At 37.1% G+C, this 26,074-nt stretch overlaps 1 protein-coding gene across 3 annotated transcripts in view; it reads right to left on the reverse strand.

Annotated features, from left to right (window-relative positions):
* The window catches only part of ATAD2B (ATPase family AAA domain containing 2B), a 160,539-nt gene that overhangs the window by 109,222 nt on the left and 25,243 nt on the right, over positions 1-26,074 (reverse strand). For 2 of the 3 annotated variants that reach the window (XM_035000670.1, XM_035000669.1), the window contains exons 3-11: positions 22,580-22,629; positions 22,069-22,222; positions 20,496-20,598; positions 19,544-19,652; positions 16,633-16,749; positions 13,737-13,812; positions 6,495-6,593; positions 4,249-4,360; positions 1,409-1,524 (exon numbers count right to left, since the gene is read on the reverse strand). In XM_035000670.1, the coding sequence (XP_034856561.1) occupies positions 1,409-1,524; positions 4,249-4,360; positions 6,495-6,593; positions 13,737-13,812; positions 16,633-16,749; positions 19,544-19,652; positions 20,496-20,598; positions 22,069-22,222; positions 22,580-22,629 (936 nt within the window). Of the gene's footprint in view, positions 1-1,408; positions 1,525-4,248; positions 4,361-6,494; positions 6,615-13,736; positions 13,813-16,632; positions 16,750-19,543; positions 19,653-20,495; positions 20,599-22,068; positions 22,223-22,579; positions 22,630-26,074 lie in introns of all 3 variants that reach the window. The other variant, XM_035000668.1, reaches the window with a different exon arrangement.

Here is a 26,074-nt window from a genome sequence, read left to right on the forward strand (position 1 = left end):
CAGATAGGGGCACCTAGCTGGCTCAGTCGGTGGAGCATGCAACTCTTGATCTCGGGGTTGTGAGTTCGAACCCCATGTTGGGTGTAGAGATCACTTAAAAATAAAGTCTTAAAAAAAAGTCTTAAAAAAAGGGCGCCTGGGTGGCTCAGTTGGTTGGGCGACTGCCTTCGGCTCAGGTCATGATCCTGGAGTCCCAGGATCGAGTCCCGCATCGGGCTCCCTGCTCGGCAGGGAGTCTACTTCTCCCTCTGACCCTAACCCCTCTCATGTGCTCTCTCTCATTCTCTCTCTCTCTCAAATAAATTCTTTAAAACAAAAAAAAATCTTAAAAAAATAAGGCACAGATAAATATAGTGTTACATCTATAAAAAAAATACTAGTAAAATATCAAAAAGAATAATACACACGTTATTGATATGGTGTCTAGAATATATTATAGAGTAAAACACAGTTATATAAAGGTATTACTGAATAATTTCATCTATATTAAATGTTTATATGCACTTATAAACAAAATATAAACTTAACATACGCATATATGTGTAAAATAAGCCTATAAAAAATATACAAAATTGTTCCTCCCTAAGGAGTAAGATTACCCTCTACTTATAACACTTTCTGCTTACCTCTCTCCATTTTGTTTCAGTTTCTCCCATAACTATACTACTTTAATGACTTTGAAAAAAGTAATAATTATTTTTAAAATCCAACTTATATCTATAAAAAACAAATAAAATGCTTTTATGATTTTAAAAAGCCACTGTAGAATAAGCCACATTTTTAATCTACTGATTAAGAGAACAGAGGAGGACTTTTTAATAAGATTTAATAAGATTTTAATAATCTTGAAACAGATGGAAAATGAAAAGGAATATTTAGCAGTTTAAACCTAACAGTCTGTATGTACATCTTCAGGATATTTTATTCTGCCCAATTTCCTTTAACATAACGTCTAGCCTTTTCTCAGCCTAGCCACCTCATGATCAAATGCAATTAATCTGATCATAAAAATAAATACCAAGCTTACCATTTCAAAACTACCCCAACATCAAGTCAAAGAAACACTTAATTGAAATTGTGTTTCCAAAGACTAAACAACATAAGGAATCCAACTCAATATTAGGAGGCCAAATTAAGGAAAATCCATTGGGCAATCCACTTGTATATTCAAGGCCTGCATAAAGATTTGTACCTTGTGCCTGACTCTTAAATGCGGAAATGTGAACTTCAAGAACACACTTAGTACCAAAGCCTTTCAACACTAAACAATAAAATTTCGTTCCTAATTCTCATTGCTAGAACACATCAAATAAATACATACAAAATACTTATATTTATAATCATTTATTAACTGAAGTTTGATAAATTAACAGTAGTAACAATAATAAACATCTAAAACATTACTTACCTTGGAGGCTGGATCTTAAATTTTTCAAAGATTTCTGGATAAAGAAGTGGGAACACCACCATTTCCTTTAGTGCATGAATATGATGGCTCAATCCACCTATGCTATCAAACCGCACCTTGGGAAGAAGGGGAAAAGTTGAATCTAAAATAATTTTAACTGCTTATAGAATTTTTGAAATTTATGAGATAGTCTTATGATTCAGAAATACAGGCAAAGCAGGAACTGCTGAACATAAAGTTCAAAAAACTTCACTTTTGAAATGTAGAAAAATAAACTTAGCAATAAAATTCAAGTTTACCTTTCAGTTCAGCTAAATAAAGCTACCATTCTTTAATCTCCTAGTAACTAAGGACAAAATTAATGACCAATCTAACACTTTAATGGGTATCTATAGAAGATGATAAGTTGGGGGCGCCTGGGTGGCTCAGTCGGTTGGGCGACTGCCTTCGGCTCAGGTCATGATCCTGGAGTCCCTGGATCGAGTCCCGCATCGGGCTCCCTGCTTGGCGGGGAGTCTGCTTCTCCCTCTGACCCTCCCCCCTCTCGTGTTCTCTCTCTCTCTCTCTCAAATAAATAAATAAAATCTTTAAAAAAATAAAAATAAAAAATAAAATAAAAAAAGAAGATGATAAGTCGTATTTACACTCTAATATTTTAAATGCCTTTCAAAATACCATCTATCACATACATTCTTAGCAAGAGCAATACTGTCCCCAAGGGAGCAAAAACTGATTTAGATGTGGGGTGAAAAACACCTTAGCTACTACAATGGTTTGTGACCCTCCAGAGCTGAACTTTACATAACCAAGTTTCTTCTTTATTTTTTGTAAAGATTTATTTATTTATTTGAGAGAGGAGAGAGAAAGTAAGTGGGGGGAGGGGCAGAGGGAGAGAATCTCAAGCAGACTTCTTGCTGCGCACAGAGCCTGACGTGGGGCTCGATCTCACGACTCATGAGATCATGACCTGATCGGAAATCTTGAGTTGGACACTTAACTGACTGAGCCACCCAGGCACCCCATACCTAAAAGACTTTGTAAAGTAAAAATTGTAGAGAAAAAAGCACTTGATGGAAATATTGCCAAAATGTTAACAGTGATTGCCTCTCACTGCTGGATTAGGGCAGATTTCTTCCCCTATATCTTTATTGTATTACAGTCCTTGAAAATGTTTCACAATGAAATGTTACTATATAAAAAAATTTAAGTAATGTATAAAAATAAATGCAGAGTTTAAGTAACAAATGTTCTAAGAGAAACTGTATTTTCTTATATATGATATCAAATTTTAAAGAAATACTACTCTTATTGGAGGGAAGAGACATCTAAAATTAACTAGATTCAAGAGAGTAAGGTACTGGTAAACCAAATAAGCAAAGATCATTAGGTAAGGTCCTCTGAAGGGCACCTGGGTGGCTCAGTTGGTTAAGCTGCCGACTCTCGATTTCGGCTCAGGCCCTAATCTCAGGGTTATGTGATTGAGCCCCAACTCACCCCTGTCGGGTTCCACGCTCAGCACAGAGTCTGCTTGAGATTCTCTCTCCCTCTTCCCTTCCCCCTCCCCCCAGGTCATGCTCACTCGTGCTCTCTAAAATAAATAAAATAAATTAAAATAAATAAATAAAATAAAATCTAAAATAAATACATAAAATAAATACATAAATTTTTTTTAAAAAAGAGGTAAGGTCCTCTGAGAATGTGTATTCATAGATATGAGATTGTGAATTCAATATTCTAAATAAGGTCCTCAATTAAAATATTTTCCCCCTATGACTTCAGATTGGAGATAGCTAACATTTCATTTTGAAATATTACACAACATTATTTCCTGTTTCTTATATGAGAATCAAATTATGTTGTACAGAAAGGCTTATGAGAACAAAGAAAAAAAATCAAATACAATCTTGGCTATGTAGTAACCTTATTCCAAAATATTTCCCCCCAAAAGATTATACTAACATTAAGACTCTACTATATCCTCTAAATCTTGTCTCACTTTTCATACTACATACTTTCCCTGGGTACTATAACCCATTTTCCATAGTGATCTCAACTATCTTTATATTGGGAACCCATATCTGAATTTCTAGATATTTCTCCTTAATGCCAAACCTAAATAACTAATTTCCTATAGGTACTTCCATTTGTGATGTGCCACTGACACCTAAACACGTCTACAACTAACTAAATCACCTTGACACCTCAAAATATATTCTTCTTGTAATGTTCCCAACCTCAGAGAGTGGATCATGCCACCCAGTCACTTAAGTCAAAAACTTAGGTCATACATTCAATTTGTTTCTCTCATTCCCCAAAAGCAATAAATTCACCCAATTCATCAAACCTGAATTCTCTCCTGAATTCTGTCAAATCCACCTATTCCTTCCTTCCATCATTACCCTACCATGACCATTACTCTAGATTACTATGTTACAACTATGTCTAAACCAGTTTCCCTAATGCCAGCCTTGCTTCCCTCAAATTCATTAATTACATCATAAACAGAGTACTCCATCTACAATGTAAATCTGATCATGAAATCTAAGCAGCTTCAACAATACCCCACTAAGTATCACGGTTTATGGGTCCTTGCCATATTTGTCAGCCTCATTTCCTACCCATTTTTTATTATATATGCCAGTAACGCTGAAATGGGGGGGGGGGGGACACTTGAGTAAGCATCACATGGTACCATAGTGCTAGGTTTCTAATCATATGCATCAAAACACTAATAATGGTGATATCTGGGTTTTTATTTTTATTGTGTGTTGCTTTAGAAACAAGAAATAACATTTAAAAAAAAAAAAAGGTACTTCTAGAAAAACATTTACAAAACTTACTGATTTATCAATGTTCATTGGATCAACATCAGCCAAGCTTGCGCCCACTTTGACACGTTCTCGGAGAATACCACTAGCTAAATCTTCTGCTCTGAAGTTCATAGGTAAACATCTGAAATTCGTAAAAATGCAAGTAGAGAACATTAAAAGTTTTACATTTTCAATGTCAAAATAAATGTAAGTCCTTGATACATTTTATCTTTCTCCTTTTTCTCAAAACCCAGAAAATAACAAGGATTTCATATTTTTGAAGTACTTTTCCTAAGTTCCCTTCAACTCTCAAAGCCAAAAATAAATGTATTCACTAGACAAAACAAACAAGATCACTAATCTATTTATTTGTCCAAAGAACCCAACCTATTCCAACTTAGAAAACAACATATTATATACAGCATTAAATGAACTCAAACTTTATTATAATATTTACATTTGTCCTCAGGTATTATGTGGTTATGTCTACATGATTAAAAAAATTTATTTCCCTTTAATTCAAAGGAAACCAATCCTAGATCACTTTTGATCTAACTAAACCTTTTTTTTTTTTTTTAAAGATTTTATTTATTTATTTGACAGAGAGAGACACAGCGAGAGAGGGAACACAAGCAGGGGGAGTGGGAAAGGGAGAAGCAGGCTCCCCGCAGAGCAGGGAGCCCAATGCGGGACTCGATCCCAGGACCCTGGGATCATGACCTGAGCTGAAGGCAGTCGCTTAACCAACTGAGCCACCCAGGCGCCCCTAACCTTTATCTTTTGTATAATTACCTTAAAATAGATCTTTAGCCACTTAAAATCTTACATTGTATTATTTAATTTTATTACCCCTAATATAATCTACTTCCTCTTTCAATCTTGGATAAACACCAAAAAAAATGACATAAACAGCTTCAAAAAAAGTATAGTTTCTATAATGAATGTACTCTTCACTCACATTTCTGAATCCTAACGTAACCTTAGAGTTAGTCACCCAGGCGCCCCTAAAAAATTTCAAAAAATAAACTTAGATTTTTTTTCTCTAACATTTTCTTTCCATTATCTACATGAGGAATTCTTTTCAGCATAAAATCTATACCAATCCAAACTTGTTTCCAAGACCCACTAACTGAAAATTTGGTATTTCTACAATAGATATATAATGCCAAATTATAGAAATACTTTGCTAAATGTAAATTTTCTAAATATAATTTATCTCTACTAGTATAAATATAAGCTAGAAAATTAACTCAAATTTTAAATTATAAATTATAATATGGGATGCCTGGGTGACTCAGTCGTTAAGCATCTGCCTTCAGCTCAGGTCATGGTCCCAGAGTCCTGGGATCAAGCCCCGCATCGGGCTCCCTGCTCAGCAGGAAGCCTGCTTCTCCCTCTCCCACTACCCCTGCTTGTGTTCCCTCTCTTGCTGTGTCTCTCTCTGTCAGATAAATAAATAAAATCTTTAAAAAAAAAAAAAAGAATAAATTATAATTTGACATTCTAATCACTTACTAGACAAAATACTGGTTCTCTCACCCAGTGAAAACTCCTGACGTTTTAGTGAGCCATGTATTAGTCATTTACCCTAGGTAGGCAAAGACCACTAGATGGCACTCACTGAAGCAAAACAAAACAAATTTTCCAATAAAATCCAAGGGCTCCTGAGATGATTCTATTAGAAACCATATCAGGGGCACCTGGATGGCTCAGTCAGTTAAGCGTCTGCCTTCAGCTCAGGTCATGATCTCAGGGTCCTGGGATCGAGCCCCGTGTTAGGCTCCCTGCTCAGCAAGGAGTCTGCTTCTTCCTCTCTTTCTGCCCCTCTCCCCCAACTCAGGCTCTTCCTCTCTCACACTCTCCCTCACATAATTAAATAAATAAAATCTTAAAAAAAAAAGAGAGAGAAACCAGATCTTACTCTGAGGGCTGTAATCACTGTAAGCATCTAAAATCAGCCTCACTAAATGGATTTGGATTAGAGGAGAGGTACCAAGGAAATACTACCATAGTTGTTGGCCTCTTCCCCTTGGCTCTTCCTCCTTTACATTCCTGCGTTCATTGAGTAGTTACACAGTAAATAATTCATGAGAAGTTTCCCAAGGTTAGATTTCTATTCTAAGAATTACTAAGTAAAAACCAAGTCAGTGCATTACTCTAAAATATGTATTGAATATCGCTGTTAGCAAAATGCTAGTGCAGATAAGAATTCCATTCAAAAAATAACTTGTTCTTCCTTTTTCTACAATGGATATAACAATAAAAAATTTACTAACCTATTTCTTGCTCTTGCCATACTTTTTGATTTCCTTCTTTCAAAGCGTTCTTCATCAGAAGAAGTTGTGTCACTACTATGAATGGCATGCTTCTTTCTCCTATTTAAAGAGAGTAAAACCCTTAAAATCATTATAGCAGCAAATGGTTTTAAAAATCACATTGTTGGGGCACCTGGCTGGCTCAGTCTGAAGAGCATGCAAGTCTTGATCTCAGGGTCATGAGTTTGAGCCCCATGTCGGGTATAGAGATTACTTAAATAAAAATTTTTTTATAAAGATTTTATTTATTTGACAGAGAGAGAGAGACAGCGAGAGAGGGAACACAAGCAGGAGGAGTGAGAGAGGGAGAAGCAGGCTTCCCACTGAGCAGGGAGCCCGATGCGGGGCTTGATCCCAGGACCCTGGGACCATGACCTGAGCTGAAGGCAGACGCTTAACGACTGAGCCACCCAGGTGCCCCCTTAAATAAAATTTTAAAAATAAAAAAATAAAAAAACCAACATGGGGCACCTGGGTGATTCAGTCAGTTGAGCAGCCAACTTTCGGCTGGTTTCAGCTGGGGTCACGATCTCGGGGTCATGGGACTGAGTCCCCCACCCCCATCTGGCTCTGCACTTGGTGCAAAGTCTGGTTGGGATCCTTACCCCTCCCTCTTCTTCCCCCTCTGCTCCTCCCCCTGCTCTCTTGCTCTCAAATAAATAAAATCTTTAAAAAAAAAAAAAAGGAAATTTAATCTTAACACCCAACTTAGATCTACAGTGAAAAACACTGTCATTACTCATAGAAATGTAAAAGCTCTCAACTGGTTTTTGACTTTTAGGATTAACCTAACAAATTAATCAAGTAATACTTAGTTTCACAGAAAAAATATAAATGCTATCAGTCCAAATAATAGAAAACGAAAGGGAGGCACCCGGCTAGCTCAGTCAGTAGAGTGCGCAACTCTTGATCTGAGGGCTGTGAGTTTGAGTCCCACGTTGGGTGTAGGGATTACTCATAAATATAATCTTAAAAAATTAAAATATAAAAGGTGGGGCGCCTGGGTGGCTCAGTCGTTAAGCGTCTGCCTTCGGCTCAGGTCATGATCCCGGGGTCCTGGGATCGAGCCCCGCTTAGGGCTCCCTGCTCTGCGGGAGGCCTGCTTCTCCCTCTCCCGCTCCCCCTGCTTGTGTTCCCTCTCTCACTGTGTCTCTCTCTGTCAAATAAATAAATAAAATCTTTAAAAATAAATAAATAAAATAAAATAAAATATAAGAGGGGCGCCTGGGTGGCTCAGTCATTAAGTGTCTGCCTTCGGCTCAGGTCATGATCCCAGGGTCCTCAGATGGAGTCCTGCGTCAGGCTCCCTGCTCCGCGGGAAGCCTGCTTCTCCCTCTGCCTGCCGCTCCCCCTGCTGGTGCTCTCTCGCTCTCACAAATAAATAAAATCTTTAAAAAAATTTTAAAACAATTCTATATATTACTCAATGCTCATCAAGCTAAGTGTACTATTAATCCCCTTTACCTATTTCACCAATTCCCCCCACCCCCTCCCCTCTGGTAACAATCAGTTTGTTCTCTATAGTTAAGAGTCTGTTTTTTGATTTATCTCTTTTTTTTCTTCATTCATTTGTTTCTTAAATTCCATATAGTTCACTCTTTACTTTTAAGGTTAGGACACAAATATCCACTTCTCTCCATTCTACTCTTTTTATTTTTTATTTTATTTTATTTTATTTTTAAGTTTGTTTTTTTTTTTAATTTTATTTATTTATTTAAGAGAGAGAAGAGAGCAAGCATAAGCAGGGAGAGCAGGAGGCAGAGGGAAAGGGAGAAGCAGGCTCCTGGGCTGAGCAGAGAGCCTGACGCGGGGCTCAATCCCAAGACCTGGGGAGCCTACTCCTCCCTCTCCCTCTGCTCCTCCCCCCACCACCTTCCCTCTTGTGCTCTCTCTCACTATCTCAAATAAATAAAACCTTAAAAACAAAACGAAACAACCTTCAGCTAATACTCTACTTACTGGAGAAATAGTGACCGTTTCCCCAAAAATCAGGTATGATACAAAGATACCCACTCTCACAACTTCTATTCACGACTGTACAGAGGATCCTAGCCATTACAATAGGAAAGAAATAAAACTCAGAGATTGAAACTGTCTCTACTTGCAGATGATATGGTTTATATAGAAAATACTCAGTAATCTACAAAACAACTACTAGAACTAATAAAATTTGCCAAGGTCACAGGATACAAAGTTAATAGACAAAACACTTCTATTTTTAAATCTTAGTAGCAAACAATTAGAAAGTAGTTTTTCTACAGGATATTTTTTTAAGTTTTTATTTATTCATTTAACTAATCTCTACACCCAAGGTAAGGCTTGAACTCACAACCCCAAAATCAAGAGTCACATGCTCTTCTGACTGGGCCAGCCAGGCACCCCTAGAAAGGAATTTTTTTTTTAATTTTTTTTTTTTTACAGATTTTATTTATTTATTTGCCAGAGAGAGAGAGAGAACAGAAGCAGGGGGAGTGGCAGGCAGAGGGAGAAGCAGACTCCCTGCTGAGCAAGGAGCCCGATGCAGGACTCGATCCCAGGACCCTGGGATAACCTGAGCCGAAGGCAGACACTTACCCACTTAAGCCACCCAGGCATCCCGAAAGTAGTTTTTAAAAGCAATTCTACTGAAGCATAAAACATAAAATACTTAAAAATAAATTTAAAAGACATGAAAAACCTCTATAATGTAAACTACAAATCATTGCTGAGAGAAATTTCCAAAGACTTAAATAAATGAAATGATATAACATGCTCATGGATTGGCAGACTAAATATTATTACAGTATTGATTCTCCCCATATTGACCTACAGTTTCAATATAATCCAAACAAAATCCCAGCAGGCTTTTACTGTAGGAATTAACAGGGTGCCTGGCGGGCTAAGTCAGAGGAGTGCTGGACTCTTGACCTCTGGTTGGGAGTTCGAACCCCACACTGCATGCAGAGATTACTAGAGGGGAACCTGGGCACCTCAGTAGGTTAAGCATCGGACTCTTGATTTTGGCTCAGCTCATGATCTCAGGGTTGTAAGATCGAGTACTGCATGGGGCTCATGCTGAGCGTGGAACCTGCTTAAGATTCTCTCTCCCTCTGCCCCTCCCCCCACTCACGTGCACACACATGTGCATGCCCTCTCTCTAAAAAAAATAATAAATTTGGGGGGCACCTGGGTGGCTCACTTGTTAAGCATCTGCTTTCAGCTCAGGTCATGATCCCAGGGTCCTGGGATCGAGCCCCGCATCGGGCTTCCTGCTCAGCGGGGAGCCTGCTTCTCCCTCTCCCTCTGCCTACTGCTCCCCCTGCTTGTGCTCTCTCTCTCTGTGTCAAGTAAATAGATAAAACCTTTAAAATTATTTTTTTAAAAAAGAGAGAAAGAAATTAACTAACTAGCTGATTATAACATTTAAATGAAAATGCAAAGGACCTAAAATATCCAAAGTAGGGGCGCCTGGTGCTGTTGGTTAAGCGTCTGCCTTCAGCTCAAGTCATGATCCCAAGGTCCTGGGATGGAGCCCCTGTGTCCGTGTCCCACTCCCTGCTCAGCGGGGAGCCTGCTTCTCCCTCTACCCTGCCCTTCCCCCTGCTTGTGTGCTGTCTCTCTCTGTCAAATAAATAAAATCTTTAAAAATAAATAAAATAAAAATAAATAAAATATCCAAAGTAATCTTTAAAAAGACTAAAGTAGAGGACTTACAGTACCTGCTTTCAAGATGTACTATAAAGCTACAGTAATCAAGACAATGTGGTAATGCTTGATCAGTAGCACAAAATCCAGAACTAAACCTGGACTATATATAGGAAATTAGGTTTTTGACAGAAGTACCAAGCCAATTCAATGAGTCAGCTTTTTCATCAACAAGTGATGTTGAAGATATTGTATATTCATGTACAAAAAAAGAACCACAACATTTACCTCCCATAATACACAAAAAGCTAAAACTATAAAACTTCTCATAAAATACACAGGATAAAAATCTTTGCAACTTTATGGTGAAAGAAGGTTTAAAAAACACAAACTATAAAAGAAAAATGGATATTCTGATCTTCGTAAAAATCTGAAACAACCAATAAGAGATGGATAGTAGATAGTAGGAGTCAGGTCTCTCAATGTCTGAAAGTTACAAGATAAACAAGAAAGGTTAGAATAAACTCTGTGATCGTGGATTAGAGTGGCCGACTTCAGTAAGAACTCATGTTTAGCTTAATACAGATAAAGATGGATAAAGAAACAATTATAAATGTGTCTATATACATAGGTTAGTGTACATACATAGATTACCTAGCTATCTATAAGAGGGCCTTGTAGCTACAAAAATATACAGTGTTTAGATACTGGCTTCTAAATATTATTCTCCAATAAAAGAAAACAGGGATCCTTAGTGAGATGGCTTATCCTAGAGCCGGGGAACAGAATGTATATGATGAGCCTGGCGCATGTTGTAATGACAGAAAATAAAGTACTCAAAAAACAAAAGGATTTTTGTTTGTAAAAGGGACACAGGAGAAAAACCTGAATTTCCAATGGCTAAACCAGGTACAATTTGAGCAACAAAATAACACAATATTTCATTATAACCCAAAATATAAATATGCATGCATCCATACTGATATAAATGACTGAATAAATATTTTTAATGGGAGAATGCCAATGTCTTACAAAAAAATTTTAAGTAATATAGGTAGATACTCCCCTCTCTAGGAGATGGAGCTTAATTCCCAAACCACTACCTTTCCTTGAAGGTGTGTGAGACTTAGTGATTTCTTTATATAAAAAATAGACTATGGAAATGGAAAAACAGTACCTTTACAGTGGAGAAACATGGCAAACACGACTCTAACCAAGTGATAAAGGTTAACATTATCAGTGATGTCATGTGGATATAATTTTCCCCTTGATATGATACAACAAGAAGGACCTTCTTCCCCTAGGTGATCTTTCCAAAAATCCCTAACCCCAGTCTCATCTAGAGAAAAACACAATTAGACGGATTGGAAGACATTCCACAAGATACAGGGACAGGTGGGACGCCTGGCTGGCTCCGTCAGTTGAGCGTCTGCCCTCAGCTCAGGTCATGATCCCAGGGTCCGGGGATCAAGTCCCACAACGGGCTCCTTGCTCAGCAGGGAGCCTGTTTCTCCCTCTGCCTGCCACTCCCCCTGCTTGTGCTCTCTCTCTGACAAATAAATAAATAAAATCTTAAAAAAAAGCTACACGGACAGGATTCTTCAAGATTATCAAGATCATGAAAAACAAGGAAGACAAAAAACTGACAGACCAGAGGAGACTGTGGAGACATGACAACTACATGTAATATGGTGGTACCCTGAACTGTATTCTTCAGCAGAAAAGGAACATTAATGAAAAAACTATTAAGGGGCGCCTGGGTGGCTCAGTCGTTAAGCGTCTGCCTTTGACTCGGGTCATGATCCCAGGGTCCTGGGTTCAAGCCCCACATCCGGCTCCCTGCTCAGCAGGAAGCCTGCTTCTCCCTCTACCACTCCCCCTGCTTATGTTCCCTCTCTCGCTGTGTCTCTCTCTGTCAAATAAATAAAATCTTTAGGGCGCCTGGGTGGCTCAGTTGGTTGGGCGACTGCCTTCAGCTCAGGTCATGATCCTGGAGTCCCGGGATTGAGTCCCACATCGGGCTCCCTGATCGGCGGGGAGTCTGCTTCTCCCTCTGACCCTCCTCCCTCTCATGCGCTCTGTCTCTCATTCTCTCTCTCTCAAATAAATAAATAAAATCTTTAAAAAAATTAAAAAATAAAATAAAATAAATAAAATCTTTAAAAATAAAAAAATAATAAAATAAAATAAAAAACTATTAAAATCCAAGTAAACCTTGGAGGTTGGTGAGTAATTATGTACCAATATCAGTTTTTAGTTTTAACAAACATGCCACAACATGTTAACAATGACAAAAATTGGGTAAGAGGTATGAGGGAACTCTATACTATTTTTGCAACTTTTCTGCAAAGCTAAAATTGTTCCAAAATTAAAAATTCATTTAAAGAAATTTTTAGGGCGCCTGGGTGGCTCAGTTGGTTAAGCGACTGCTTTCGGCTCAGGTCATGATCCTGGAGTCCCTGGATCGAGTCCCGCATCGGGCTCCCTGCTCGGCAGGGAGCCTGCTTCTCCCTTTGGCCCTCCCCCCTCTCATGTGCTCTCTCTCTTTCATTCTCTCTGTCTCAAATAAATAAATAAAATCTTTATAAAAAATAAAAAAATAAAGAAATTTTTAAACATTTGCTCTTCAAAACACATCATTATGAGAACAAATGGCCAAGTCAAACGATAGAGGACACACTTGTAATACATACACATGACAAAAAGAATTATGTTTAGAATATATTTTAAAACTCTTAAAACTTGGGGCACCTGGTGGCTCAGTCATTAAGCATCTGCCTCCAGCTCAGGTCATGATCCCAGGGTCCTGGGATCAAGCCCCGCATCGGGCTCCCTGCTCAGCGGGGAGCCTGCTTCTCCCTCTCCCACTCCCCCTGCTTCTGTTCCCTCTCTCGCTGTCTCTCTCTCTGTCAAATAAATAAATAAATAACCTCTTAAAACTCAGTAAGAAGGCAAACAACTTGATTTTAAGATGGGCAAAAGATTTAAACAGAAATCTTTACAAAGAAGATATAACAATGGCCAATAAGGGGTGCCTAGTGGCTCAGTCAGTTAAGCGTCTGCCTTCAGCTCAGGTCACGATTTCCGGGTCCTGGGATGGAGCCCTGAGTCAGGCTCCCTGCTCAGCAGGTAGTCTGCTTCTCCCTCTCACTCTGCGTACCCCCCACTCATGCACACACACTCTCTCTCAGTCTCCTTTTTTAAAAATGGCAAGGGGGCAAAAGGGGAAAAAATAGTAAAGACTAACTGAACCAGTGTTTCAAGGGAAAGCAATGTGAATTGTTTAGATTCAACTCTACTAAGAGACCCCCAGAGAGCTATGTGGCTTTAGGGAACATAATTGTTAAAACAGTAACTATTCTAAGCAAACTGAAGCAGGAAGAAAATAGTCACATATAAGATAGTAACTACTAGTCCCTAATTAAAGAAAGAAAGATGCCACTTAGTCCCTCATTGACGTTATCAACACCATCAATACCTATATTCTAATTATAAGGCATTTCATTATGTATTATTTAAAGGATATATCTAAATGACAGATATAAATATTTCCTCCTTTCGAAAACCAACAAAACATACCTGATATGGCTTCTTCTTGCTGGAGATCTGTGAATATCAAACAGTGTGTTTTCCCTCTTTTTTTGATGAGCTGGTACTTAAAAAAAAAGACAACACAGAAATAACTAATAATAAATTGATCAATTGGGGCGCCTGGGTGGCTCAGTTGGTTGAGCAACTGCCTTCGGCTCGGGTCATGATCCTGGAGTCCCGGGATCGAGTCCCGCATCGGGCTCCCTGCTCGGCAGGGAGTCTGCTTCTCCCTCTGATCCTCCCCCTCTCATGCTCTCTGTCTCCCATTCTCTCTCTCAGATAAACAAATAAAATAAAAAATAAAAAATAAAATAAATTGATCAACTGAGGTATTAAAGGAAAAGAAATTACTTCTGTTAACTTTCTGAATAGAAGAGAGTCATATGTGGGCAAGAGATTTGAATACTCCTCCAGAGATAACACTGGCAAAGCAGCACATAAAGATGTTCGACATCATCTGGGAAATGAAAATTTAAACTACTGTAAATATGTATTAAAATTAATTTCAAAACCGGACCATACCAAGTATGTGGTAAGAGAATGGTGCAACTGGACTCTCATACATTCTTAGGGAGAATGTAAGTGGTAAAATCACTTTGGAAAACAGTCTGGCAATTTCTTAGCACATTAAATATACACCTAAATCACAAAACCCAACCATTCCACTCCTCAGTGTTTACAAGAAAAATGAAAAAATATGTCCAAAGACTTGCACATGAATGTTCCTAACAACTTTATAACAGCAAAATACTAAAAACGTCAACAATCCAAATGTCCATCCACAAATGAATGGATAAACAAATTATGATATATCCATACAATGGAATGCTACTTGGTAATAAAAAGAAACACACTAGTGTTATTTTCTTTTTTTTTTTTTTAAGATTTTATTTATTTATTCATGAGAGAGAGAGAGAGAGAGAGAGAGAGAAGCAGGCTCCCAAGGAGCAGGGAGCCCGATGCGGGACTCGATCCCAGGACCCTGGGACCATGACCTGAGCCGAAGGCAGACGCTTAACCATCTGAGCCACCCAGGCGCCCGCACACTAGTGTTATTTTCAACAACATGGATGAGTCTTACAATTATCCTGAGTGAAAGAAGTCAGACAAAAAAGAGTATATATTGTACATAAAATTCAAGAAAATGTGAACTCATCTATGGTTAGAGAAAGCAGATGAGATGAGTGGCTGCCTGAGGACTGGGATGGGGATGGCTCCAGAAAGTTAGAAGCAGATTACAAACAGGCAGCAAGATATTTTGGGGGTTGATAAACATGTTCATTATCTTGATGGTGATAATATTCATAGGTATATACCTCAGGTATGTCCAACTTGCCAAACTGTACGTATTAAATATGTGCAACTGCAGTAGACTGTATTTCAATTATACCCCAATGAAGTTTTTTTTTTAATCTAGAAAAACAGTTCACAATCTTTTTTTCTATCTTTACATATCTCCCCAATTATCAACAGGGCTATCTGTGACAGTGACTCCTAACTGGTGTAATGTCTGCATAGCAAGTCTGCATAAACTAGAGGCAAGCCTCTAGTGAGATAACTCTGATCCACCCCTTCCAGAAATTCAATCATCATTTTAGAGCATAAGAGTCTAAGTATAGGGGTGCCTGGGTGGCTCGGTCAGTTAAGCGTCCACCTTCAGGTCAGGTCATGACCCCAGAGTCCCGGAATCAAGCCCGCATCAGGCTCCCTGCTGCACAGGGAGTCTGCTTCTCCCTCTGCTCCTCACCCCACTTGTGCTCTCTCTCTCTCACTCTCTCTCTCTCTCTCAAATAAAATCTTTTTTAAAAAAAAGTCTGAGTATAAATACTTCATAAATATCTCAGTCCTTCCTTAAAAACATTATGCTAAGTGAAATAAGCTAGACACAAAAAGTCACATAAAAGCAAATCTATAGACAGAAAGTACATCAGTAGTTGCCAAGGGCTGGGGGGAATCAAAGGGTAGAAATAATAAAATATTCTGGAATTAGACAGTGGTGATAAATGCATAATTCTTATAAATACACTAAAAACCAATGGATTAAAAATCAGCAAAACCCACCAAAAATGGTGGATTTCAGGATACATGGATTACTATATCTCAATTTTAAAAAAATTGTAGGGATCAATAATGATGGAATTTCCAAGAGATGGAAGAAAGTCAATAAAACAGCACTTACAGAACTGATTACCTGTCATTATCTTAACAGCATTAAGATAAAAGTTTCCTCCTTAATAAAACAAAAACAACAACAAAAACCTAGGGTCATCTGGCTGGCTCAGTCGATAGAGCATGTGACTCCTGATCTTAGAGTTATGAATTTGAGCCCCACATTGGGGGTAGAAATTACTTTTAAAAAATAAATAAACATATAAAGTTAGATTATTGGCCAAGCTGCAGTCCTGTACCAGTTTTGTGACTTTGGCTAAACTACTTAACCAGTTGGAACATAGATATACTTGCCCTAAAAGAACTGCTGTAAATGAAAGTGTTCAATGAAATCTAAAGTATTACAGAAGTATGAGCAGTATTTATTACTAAATTTAAGAGTCTTTAAATAAAATGTACATGCTGTATGTAACTCTATATTCCAACTGTGTACTTCAACTTTCAGTTGTGTCTGTGAACATAAGTAAATATAAAAAAATATGACTGTAACTACAAGAGATTCCATTCTTCTAAATTCAGCAACACTAGAGGCACCTGGCTGGCTCAGCCGGTAAAGCATACATCTCTTGGGGTTGTGAGTTCAAGCCCCACATGGGGTGTAGAGATCACTTAAAAATAAAATCTTTAAATTCAGCAGCGCTGATTTTTTTTTTTTTAAAGGGGTGGAGCAGAATAAGCTACTCAACTCCAAAAGAAGTTCTTCAGCATTTCTTACCTATTGGAGGTGCTTGGTATCGATCCACTGTTTTCCTTTGTCTCAAATTATACGGTCTATCATTTTCTTCTCCTTCTGCCTCTTCAACTTCTATATCTCCATCCTCCTCTTGAGATTCTAGTTTCCCCCACACAAAAGAAAAGAATCACTGTTTTAATCCACAAGGATTGGTTAACTCTAGAAACGAGTATTTACATTTTGTCTTTTAACTCGCTGCACAGCTGACATTTAAAAGTGTCAACATTGTGGGGCGCCTGGGTGGCTCAGTCGTTAAGTGTCTGCCTTCGGCTCAGGTCATGATCCCAGGGTCCTGGGATCGAGCCCCGCATCAGGCTCCCTGCTCAGTGGGAAGCCTGCTTCTCCCTCTCCCACTCCCCCTGCTTGTGTTCCCTCTCTCACTGTGTTTCTCTCTGTCAAATAAATAAATAAAATCTTTTAAATAAATAAATAAAGTGTCAACATTGTATGATACAGCATATGTCTATACAATCAAGTCAACCTAGATAGATGCAAAAAAAAAAAAAAAGCCTTTCCTACAAATAATATAGCTCTCTGCTAAGTAACCTAGGTATACTTATGATCTTTCCATTTCTTTGGTCATACAAAACAGTAATAAAGATGAATCAAAATTTGCATCAAACTTCATTTAATGGCCAGTAATACACCAGTGAATAAGGCTAGTACTCAAATACCACTTGGTAGTTCAAAAAAATATGCCTACAAGCTAATTACTAATGTTACAGCAAGAGCAATTTTTGTTGGTAGTATAATGGTTTGTTAGGCCTGCTGACAACAAATAAGCACAAATTAGTTCTATTTTAATAGGAAATGCAGGTAGGAATTGAGAGGGAGCATGAAGCCAATTTCTGGGGTGTTAATAGTTCATTTCTTGATGGAAGTGATCACTTTATAATTCACCTAACTATACACTTAAAAAATAAATTATAGTGTACATATATCTTAAATGTTTATTTTTAAAAAGTGTTTGGGCTCGGGATGCCTGGATGGCTCAGTCGGTTAAGCGTCTGCCTTCGTTTCAGGTGGTGATCTCAGGGTCCTGGGATCGAGCCCTGCATTGGGCTCCCTGCTTAGCAGGGAGCCTGCTTCTCCCTTTCCTCCCCCCTCGTGCTCTCTCTCACTCTCTTTGTCTCTCCCTCAAATAAATAAAATCGTAAAAAAAGTAAACTGTAAATAGATGTCATATCATAGTTATAGCCAAACCACTTTTTATTATTTATTTATATATATATACATATTTAAAGATTTTATTTATTTATTTGAGAGAGCAAGAGAGCACATGAGGAGGGTGAGGGGCAAAGGGAGAAGCAGACTCCGCACTGAGCAGGGAGCCCGATGCGGGGCTCGATCCCAGGACTCCAGGATCATGACCTGAGCCAAAGGCAGACGCTTAACCGACTGAGCCACGCAGGCACCCCAATTTACAGTTTAAAATAAAAGTCTGGGGTGTCTGGCTGGCTCAGTCGGTACAGCATGCAACTCTTGATCTCAGGTTTTTTAGTTCAAGCCCCATGTTAGGTATAGATATTACTTAAAAATAAAATCTTTTTAAAAAATAAATAAATAAATAAATAAAATAAAATAATAAAAATAAAAAAAATAAATAAAACTCTAATGTAAATTTATTGGCTTATGGTTCCCAAATGCAATATGCTTTGTGATTAACTTTTACCACAGGAATTGTCACTATAACACAACCATATTAAGGAATAGGAAAAATTTCAAAACCACCAGTGATACTGACTGAAATAGGAGACAAAAAATGCAAACATCTGAAAGCTTATTCTAAGCTTATAAAAATTTTTATTATTAAGTTCTAGAGAAAATCAGTAAATACAATATTATTATCTAAATGAATTACTTATACCCAAATAAGTCTCTTTAAATCCTCAAAAAATATTAAGTTTTGAGAAACACCTGCACAATAATATTGTGGGAAGAAATTCCATATATGGCAAATCTACTCTGAAAACTCTACAAAGGTGTTCATTTAATGAAAAGGCAAAAGTCACATTATAAATCTGTCTCACCTATACTGATTTTCTCCAAAGGAAGCAATATAGAGGCTCTAGCTGTAACAACAATAATATTTGCTCAATAAAGTACCTTCATTAGAAATATCAGTTCTTCAAAACTCACTAACAATATATTAGAGAATTTGAGAAATAAACCCCTTCATCTCCATCTAAGCTATACAAATAATGGGAACTGGTAAGATATCCTGGTAAAATATAACTATCCTGCATTTACAATATACCGAATCTTCTGAAAATCCATTTCAATAAAGATTAACACCTAAGAATTGAAATCTATAGGTGTACTTACTAGTCATTGATTTATAATCTTTGGGGCAAATGTACTTTCATCATGTTCCCAGCTCCAGCCCTACAAATTCAACCAGGGTTCTTCAGTTCAGAACCCAGACAAGCCTCAGAAAAGAGCAGTACAACCCCCTCCACTAACATTAGCAGGCCCTCTTTCTCTGAACCTCACCATTCACTTCTCATTCCATAACTAAATTTGGGACCCAAATAATCAGAGATTCAGAGGATATAGATAGAAGGCAGATAGAGGCTTCCAGTTAGACGGTATCTAAACACAAAAGAGGCCTCACCTAACAACAAATCAGCCCATGGCAAATGCCACACCAGATTAGGTCACTTGAGGGCTACTAATAAGATAAATTACATAATGACGTAGAGTATAGAGGCATTTTTCCAGATGAAAGTGAAAACTCAGAATGCCAAATAAAAATTATTCCAAATTATACAATATAGAGCTCTAAAGCCAAAAATCACCCACCCAGCAATATTTCGCATATATTACTTGTATATATTTTTCCTCCCTCCCACCTGAACTTTGTAGTATTTACTTCACAAGGTACTTTACAAACCTTCTTCTTCACCCTCAGTAGAGACCTCATGATGATTCTGTATCCCATAACTATTTCTTCTCAGTGATTTTCTTCGCCTTTTCACTCTTGAATACATATCCATGTTTTCCTTTTAAAGAAAGAAAGCCATCAAATATTAACATGGAATTTATTCCTATCTATAAATATCATTAACCCAATGGTACATGACCACTCTTGAAATTTACTGAGCACCTATTTGAAGGCACAGATTCATGAAAAATGGAGGTTCCTGAATTCAAAAAATGTAAGGGACAAGAGGAAAAATAAAACAAATATTTGAAAATTTAAAATTACAATGCCATGAACATACTTTCTCCCTGAAGCAAATTACAGCCTGCTAGGATGGAATAAGACAAATCACAGGTAACTATAAAACAAGGTAAAACAAATTAAATGCCATAAAGAAAGATACAATGTACCATAGAATTCAGAGAGATGATGCTCTTGTTGCTGAGGAAAGGGAAGGGAGGCAGCATTTGAGATGAACTTTGAAACAATGGTAGGACTGCAGCAGTCCCTAACAGGAAGTATTACCAGAAGTGAAGGATAAAGGAACAAGAATGATCTGTTTATATTTGGGCAATGGTGTGTGAGAAGATAAAGCTGAAACCAGATTATGAAGGTCAAGGTGTTTTTAATTAATTCAGTACACAATAAAAAGAACATTAAAAGTTCAAATCAGAAAAGTAACAGAATCAGAGTGGTAATTTAAGATGACTCTTCTGGCAAAAGCACAGAGGGTCTTTTGGGGAAGGTTGTGGCAAGCAGAGTAAGGACAGAAGAAGAAAACATAAAATCCCAAATTAAGGTAGAAAAAAGAAAGGAACAAATCTGTTAATTCAAGAAAATCCAAATGCTGCTCACCCTCCCTTTGAATTCCTCAACCAAAATAAAAAATATTTGCCAAGGTTGTTAAAGTTAATACACTCACAAATTCTGTATCTGTCCACATTCTAAGTCGCTCTACTTCTCCTGACCGACGATTCCGTCTGATATTAATGTTGTCCATTTCCTGTAGTACAGCTTCAGCAGTACTACAATCACATAATAAAACTAGGATTTAGACAACTGTGAAACCACACAATGTGTCATACATGTAAAAGGCTCTTCATCAAAGCATAATCAAATTATCTTTGATATGTAACTGTACATGGCATCCCAATTAAATAACTTTCTGAATCAGCATCCATCAGAAGATAATGTCCTCCAAAAATCCAGAACATCTTTTACCTTAATATATTATACTTATAAAATAGAACATTTGTTTATAATACTCCAAATATTTGGGGCACCTGGCTGGCTCAGTCAGTACAGCATACAACTCTTGATCTCAGGGTTGTGAGTTCAAGCCCTATGTTGAGTGTAGAGATTACTTAAAAATAAAATCTATGATACTCCATATATTTAACTCCACAATGCCACTATAAATGACTACCAGATCCAATGGTAGGCAATGAAAAAAATTTCAATATTTTTATTTGAAGATAGTGTTAAGAAAATTTATAGGACAGAAAATCTATAAAAAGTTTAAAGCTGGGGGGGAGGAAGGCAAAAAAAAAAGGTTAAAGCCAGGGGTGCCTGGTTGGCTCAGTTGGTAAAGCGTCTGACTCTGGGTTTCAGCTCAGGTCTTGATCTCAAGGTCGTGAGTTCAAGCCCTGTGTTGGGCTCCAGGCTAGGCATGGAGCCTACTTAAAAAAAAGTTTAAAACCAACATAAAGTTAACTGAACAGGTACTTTCAAAAATTAGACAACACTGACCTCTAGGAAATACAGGCTAACATTACCACATTTTATCTTTAAACACATTTATACAGCACTTACTGTGTGTCCAGATAATGATCAACGTACTTAACTAATACTTGAATTTGACATTACCAGTATAAAATATAATTTCCTCTCTTGTAAAATAGGGATTATACTGACCTCCCTTCTCTCCAGGTCATTGCAAGGATTAAGTAGGATAACTTATCATCTGAGAAGAATAAAATTTCATTGCATGGAGACACTGAGCAATCTGCTAGGCTCATTCACTAACTATATCCCATATACCCAGTCTCAAAAGACCTTTAATTCAAAATCTTGACTAAACAAAAGTATACTTACTACACATCAATAATGAAATTTAATGTTGCTTGAAAATTGTCAAAAATTGTTAATGAGCAAATGTTAAAGGACTATAATAGTAAAGACAGAATAAAATTACTTTTTATATTATTTATGCACAAAAACTTAAAAAGGATGAGAAAAATTTAGCTATTACATAAACTATTAAATCTAGTAAATGGACTAGAAACTGATAATCATTGCTAACCACTATTAATTCAAATTAAGTTTTAAAATAATTGCATTTATTACTAAGTCAGTGCTTAAGTTATTTTTTAAAACATATCTAGCTTAAAAATCACTGATTTTTTTGAAATCTGAAATCTGATTTTGAAATTCTGAAATCTGAAAAATTAAATAAATTAATTTAATTAAACTGCTTACTGCATAAGCATTCATACCTATTTACTAGTTGATCAAATAACAAACTCTGGTTCACGCTTTCAAATCTGTTTTTCCTGGAACGACAACTTTTTCTGACTTCCATGTCACCATTTATACAAGAAAGGTCCCCATCTCCCTTCTTTTCCCCTCGAAGGGGATGGCTTCGAAGGGCTACAAGAAGAGAGAGATTTACAGTTCAAAGAACAGAGTATAAAAAGAAAAAAGAAAAAATACATCAAAAATTACTTTTAAAAGACTACAAAAAATTTAATATTACCTCTTAAATGGCTTTAATATCCAATAATCTAAAATTGATAACTATTTACAATCTGTCATAATAATTTCAATAATTTCATTTGTACTGATTTCTCAATGTTTAACAATTATGTAAGCACTATGACTGAAATCCAGTCATTTCCAACTGTATGCTGAACATACTAGTAAATCACTGTTTTATCCCGCTTTAACACTTACTAACAACATTAGTAAGAATTTCAATACTAACCAGTTTCATAACAGAATACTCACATAAGCTACTATGTCCGTTTGGTAATGTAGCACCAGGCTGAGAAGTTAACCTAGAACACAATTATATTTAATATGCAAACACATCAACATTCATTTAAAGAAGCAAGAAACGCAATACTGGTGGAATCATTTTAATCTTTAAAATGTCAGTAATATTACTTTTTCAGAGTAAAGATGACATTATTTTATTCTAAGATTGGTAATATACCAATTAATAAAATATACTTGCTATGAGTCATTTCATTACTTCAGAAAAGCTTTAATAACAGATTATAAACTGAATTTACTCTGTCTTCAACTCTGTAAAGTCCAAAGAAGAGGCTGAAGCTTAACATGTACCATAAAGTTAACTGATAGCATAAGCAGCAATGGTCACAGACATTCGTTATTGGTTTTGGTTAACAAAGTAAAAATCAAACGACGACAAATTTATTCAAACAATAAATTGTGCAGAGCGCCTGGGTGGCTCAGTCATTAAGCGTCTGCCTTCAGCTCAAGTCATGATCCCAGGTTTCTGGGATCGAGCCCCGCATCAGGCTCCCTGCTCAGCAGGAAGCCTGCTTCTCCCTCTCCCACTCCCCCTGCTTGTGTTCCCTCTCTCTCGCTATGTCGCTCTCTGTTGAATAAAATCTTAAAAAAATAAAATAAAATAAAAAATAAATTGTGGGAAGAATAAAGTCCTTGAACATCAATACCATTTAATAGTTTCTCCAAAATATTTTATTACACAATCTAACCTGATAAATGAAAACTTAGCTAATTTCTCAAAATAGTCATCATACAATTCTCCCTCTTGGGTGAAGGAAAGCAAATGTTAATTCAATAAGAAGATACTTAAATGGTCATCAAAACATGAAGACTTAAAAAAAATCACAGTATGGGGACACCTGGGTGGCTCAGTCATTAAGTGTCTGCCTTTGGCTAGGTCATGATCCCAGGGTCCTGGGATTGAGCCCCACGTCAGGCTCCCTGCTCAGCGGGGAGCCTGCTTCTCCCTCTCCCACTCCCCCTGCTTGTGTTCCTGCTCTAGCTATCTCTGTCAAATAAATAAATAAAATCTTTAAAAAAAAAAAATTCACAGTATGCTTTTGTGTAATTAGAAAGTAAAAAACAAAAACTAAATTGCTACATAATAAAAGAACTGTCAATGTAAACTTACTAAGGTATTTTTTAAATACCCAACGATTATTATTTTCAAAAATTAAAAAAAAGGGAAAGGACCATTCAGAAAATAGTAAATATAGGATTATCTTCTCTTCTATTATCTATATGGTTTGCACAAAATTTTCTTTTAATGGAAGTATACTTGATACACAATGTTATTATTAGTTTCAGGTGCATAACACTGTGATTCAAAAAACCTATACATTATGCTGTGTTCACCACACGTGTAGCTCCCATCTATCATCACACAATGCTATTACAATACCATTTACTGACTATATTCCCCCATGCTGTATCTTTCATCCCCGTGACTTACTCATTCCATAACTAGAAACCTGTATCACCCGCTCCTGTTTGCACAAATTTTCTTAACTAAAATATTCTAATGTTTTGGGTTACTCCAGCACTCTTCATGCTAAATTTTAAATGTTAAATATTAAATATTAGTTATAATGCCCTTGCCTAATAAAGGTCAGAGCTAGGATGACTAAAGGATATACACAAAACTCAAAACTGTTATATGTACTTATACTGTCAAAAACGCAAAAACAAAAAACTCCTGCCCTCCCTTCCCCCAGAAAACAACAAAAGTATCTCATTCTAATATGGTACACCCCTTGGAAAGTATTTCATTTTTAGCACCTTTGTACACAAAGTACACATAAAGTAATGAAATTGGCGTATTAACATATCTTTCCTTGGAAAGATTATGCATATCAAATTTTCTAGAACTCACTTAAAACCACATAGAAAAGTCAATTTTACTACTTCATAAATATACTTGCCTTTGGACCCAACATAATATTAACTCAGTTTAATCAGTTTATTTACAAGTCTTGGCTCCAAATGAATTTTAGTGTATGCAAAATCAAATTGTTGAAATTGTACATACTTAAATAATTCAAAAACATAAGATGCTAACCCTGAAATCATTCTACAAAAGAAATCTAAAACTTGGGGCGCCTGGGTGGCTCAGTCGTTAAGCGTCTGCCTTCGGCTCAGGTCATGATTCCAGGTCCTGGGATTGAGCCCCGCACCGGGCTCCCTGCTCCGCGGGAAGTCTGCTTCTCCCTCTCCCACTCCCCCTGCTTGTGTTCCCTCTCTCGCTGTGTCTCTCTCTCTCTGTCAAATAAATAAATAAAATCTTTGAAAAAAAAAAAAAAAGAAATCTAAAACTTTTCTCAACAATAGCTACATCAATGAAAAAAAGCACAATAAGCTTTTTGTTCCTCTGAGGAAGACAATGCTTACTTGGCTTTTATTTCATTGTTAATGAAAGATCTGTTTTAAAAAGGAAAAATAAAAACTTATTCTTCAATCAATCCAATTATCTTACAATCATAGATTACTGTCATCCTTTTTCCATTACCATTTCTCTTTATAGAGATGAAAAAGATGAAAAAGGAGACAGAATATTAAATACCTGAGTATGGAAAGAGAATACTGGGATTTTAAGAACTGGCCTGCCTATACAATAACATAATATGCCTAAAAAAGTTTACTGGGTGCCACTCAGTTGGTTAAGCAACTGCCTTTGGCTCAGGTCATGATCCTGGAGTCCTGGGATCAAGTCCCGCATCGGGCTCCCTGCTCAGCAGGGAGTCTGCTTCTCCCTCTGACCCTCCCCCCACCATGCTCGCGGGCACACGCGCCCTCTCTCTAATAAATAAATAAAATCTTAAAAAAAAAAGTTTCTTAAATCAATGTTCCCAAAAGTTAATCACTTAAAATGTAACTAGGTGAGTTCACTGCTTAAATGAAAGCTCCAATAAATCTTTTATGATTATGAAGTCTCCTTTGCTTCCTTTGTTTATTTTTGAAAAGGGGAGTGGGTGGGGGATATTTCCCTGTATCTATGTTTCCTATATTTTGTATTTTTTTTTCTAAATTTTTTAAATGGAAACAGCATTACTTTACATTAGATGATTATTATGTTAGAATTTTCTACACCTTTAGTTATCTGGGGCATACTACCAATGCAGTACGAGGCTACTAGTAATCATTACTTATTCTCCCTTTCCCATATAAACCCAAGGCATTTAGAGATTTAGGGGTTTTAAATCTCATACCAGGAAAAGCCTGTTTGGAAAAACCTTAACCAATACTGGGGCGCCTGGGTGGCTCAGTCGGTTGAGCGTCTGCATTCGGCTCAGGTCATGATCTCAGGGTGCTGGGATGGAGCCCCACATCGGGCTCCCTGCTCAGCAGGAAGCCTGCTTCTCCCTCTCCCACTCCCCCTGCTTGTGTTCCCTCTCTCGCTGTCTCTCTCTGTCAAATAAATAAATAAAATCTTTAAAAAAAAAAAAAAGACCTCAACCAATACTACCTACA

The sequence above is a fragment of the Mirounga leonina genome, unplaced genomic scaffold, assembly GCF_011800145.1.
Source record: "Mirounga leonina isolate KUSES-001 unplaced genomic scaffold, KU_Mleo_1.0 Mir_125, whole genome shotgun sequence".
In the NCBI taxonomy this organism is placed as follows: Eukaryota; Metazoa; Chordata; class Mammalia; order Carnivora; family Phocidae; genus Mirounga; species Mirounga leonina.